The sequence below is a fragment of the Limulus polyphemus genome, unplaced genomic scaffold (assembly GCF_000517525.1).
Source record: "Limulus polyphemus unplaced genomic scaffold, Limulus_polyphemus-2.1.2 Scaffold1655, whole genome shotgun sequence".
Classification (NCBI taxonomy): domain Eukaryota; kingdom Metazoa; phylum Arthropoda; class Merostomata; order Xiphosura; family Limulidae; genus Limulus; species Limulus polyphemus.
The window spans coordinates 77,937-80,952 of NW_013667265.1; the positions used below are offsets into that span (position 1 = coordinate 77,937).

The 3,016-nt window shown below is 32.3% G+C and overlaps 1 protein-coding gene across 1 annotated transcript in view; it reads right to left on the reverse strand.

The window, feature by feature from the left end:
* The window catches only part of LOC106464447 (telomerase-binding protein EST1A-like), a 32,655-nt gene that overhangs the window by 9,531 nt on the left and 20,108 nt on the right, over positions 1-3,016 (reverse strand). The window contains exons 13-14 of the mRNA XM_022392166.1: positions 2,137-2,246; positions 941-1,114 (exon numbers count right to left, since the gene is read on the reverse strand). Of these exons, the coding sequence (XP_022247874.1) occupies positions 941-1,114; positions 2,137-2,246 (284 nt within the window). The remainder of the gene's footprint in view (positions 1-940; positions 1,115-2,136; positions 2,247-3,016) is intronic.

The following is a 3,016-nucleotide window of genomic DNA, read 5'->3' on the forward strand; positions in this document are numbered from 1 at the left end:
GTAAAAGCCAGTACACCACAGAAACACACTGGCTATCTAATTATGTAAAAGTCAATACACCACAGAAATACACTGGTTATCTGATTATGTAAAAGCCAATACACCACAGAAACACACTGGCTATCTGATTATGTAAAAGTCAATACACCACAGAAATATCTGATTATGTAAAAGCCAATACAACACAGAAACACACTGGTTATCTGATTATGTAAAAGCCAGTACACCACAGAAACACACTGGCTATCTAATTATGTAAAAGTCAATACACCACAGAAATACACTGGTTATCTGATTATGTAAAAACCAATACACCACAGAAATACACTGGTTATCTGATTATGTAAAAGCCAATACAACACAGAAACACACTGGCTATCTGATCATGTAAAAGCCAACATACCACAGAAACACACTGGCTATCTGATCATGTAAAAGTCAATACAACACAGAAACACACTGGCTATCTGATCATGTAAAATTCAATACAACACAGAAACACACTGGCTATCTGATCATGTAAAAGCCAATACACCACAGAAATGTGAGCAAGTAACGAGACACCAGCCAGTATTACAATGAACACAAAAAATTGTTAAAACTTAGCAGTTAGAATGGTTTCTTGATGTGAATCATTGCTTGTTAGTGACTGTACTTTTATTTTGAAATGGTTTATTGAGTTCCATATCAACCAGTTATAAATGAAAACTTCAGAGCTGCAAGTTTTAATTTTATGAAAACTCAAAGTTGTTCTTTCTTGCCTTACAACTGTTTATTATCTGCTCAAAAACTTTTCAGAAGTAAGTGCACACACTAAGCAACTGCCCAATAACAAGCTATACATGGTTCTTACAAAGACATATTTCTAACCCATATTTACTCAAGTCCCTTCTTTACATAAACAAAAATTACACAACATTCAACTCAAGCTGGTACTTACAGATTCGCACGTCTGGTCGTTACCAGTTTCCGTGTTTTCTTCAGAAGAAGCTGTAACGAGAGAACTAAAATATCGAGTTCCAACATCAAACTCCAGGTAGGGCGTAGAGATGCCGCAAAGGTACTCTCCAAAATACTTGATACAGTTGATTCTCATGCAGTGCATCGCTCGATCCTGGAGTGAGGGTTCATGATCATAATTACAATGATACCTTGTTAGATTCGGCAAATAAAAATATTTGATCAAAGATTCACGTACACCTTCAGTTGACTTTCTTTTTTTTTGCAATAAAGACACAATAAATGGTTTATTAAAGAGAATGTCAAAAGGTGATAAAAAACAAAATTTTTCAAGCTACACTTGAAGTTTTCTTGAATATGCGTCTTCTTACAATTTTCCGTTTCATGTATTTATGCAAATCCAGAAGTGTAAAAACAAATACTTCTGAGACCAACACCTAAATATACTAAAATAATAATTAGTTTTTGTTTGTCGTGAAAATGCATGTCCACCTTACTAACTAAATGTGCATGTGCGTACATTTCATTTCAACGGATGTAAACAAAAAAACATGTAAATATTCTTTAGTTGACAGTTTGTACAACATATTAACAGTTTAGCAAAGTTTTTTTAGAAAAATGTCTAATTGATCACGAAAATCTATTTCAAACTGATTAGATTTTGCGTGATTTTGTAGCAATAGTTAAAACTATATTATAGTTAGTTTTGTCAGCTAGAAGATACTACAGTTTGATTTCAAAAGTGGATTAGACAAATAACTTATGTACTGTATTTCTTAGTAAATCAATTTTATGGAAACCAAATAATGTGTGCCGACATTCTGTTAAAGTAGAATAAAATTATTCTGTTCTACTCATTTATATTACAAAACTGGCAGAGACCTCACAAAATATTTGTGGTCAAATTAGTATCTTTATTACAACAGTACTTTTTTAAGTTGAGGATTTCTAGAATAACACAAAAGAATTCTAATCGCAGACATCGAAATCTATAAATCCACGTGTCTTAGGCCTAACATTAGTTAAGACTTTATTGTGTATGGCTTACATTCGATAATGAGATAAAGTAACACTGTAACTTGTGTATGTTTTTGCTTGAGTTAAACTTTACTGTACTTAATATTATCGATAAATAAACTTGTAATGTTATTCCACGACCCAACGTAAAAGGCATACCTTATCAAATGGACGTTCAGCATACCACGTATCCCTTGGAGCTTCCAGCAAAGGAACAAAACCACACAAAAGGCCATCTTCTGGAACACTGATCTTTTCATACTGGTGACCTACATTTACAGAATACAAAACATTTACTCATAAATTTCATACAACGTACAAGGTAGTTACTTGTAATAGATACTGTATAAACTGTATATATATTTTAACTCCGTAGAGATGAATTTATTGAAAGTCCGAGTTTTCAAGCCGTAATGACTAGCAAGTTTCTAAACCATAATAATATTTCCCATATGATTCTATTTTACTGGATTTCCTTAAACCCAAAACACTTAGTGTTGTTTTCACAGGTCTTATATAACTTTCATTTCAGTTCAGTTTATAAGGCTTTAACAAAGTTTATTGTTTGGAATGGCTGTTATATGTTAATGTGGTAAACAAACCAAGAGCTATAATACTGATGGTTATAATTTTTAATCTTGTATTTTTGTTATTGTTGAAATGGTTACTCATGAAATATCACTGACTCTTACCATACCTTTACCCCTCTGAATGTTTACCACATTAATAAAACAGTGATTAATGAGTATACGAGTCAACTTCAATGCCACCCTGCCGTTTTTGAGAACTGTTTCTTAAACGAAGCATCGACTATTGATTCTATTATCCTCACAAATTTCTTAATACACATAGCATTAAACAAATTAAACTTTCACAGACTCATTATAGTTATACCATAAGAATTTCAAGCATGTTGCTTTATCTCTGACAGAATTTTAAAATCTGATCTTCGCCAATTGTCATAAGTAAATGGCTTTCACTTATATTTCATAATAGTATACATATATACTATGTTGTTGTTGGGCTTAGGATTCTTCTA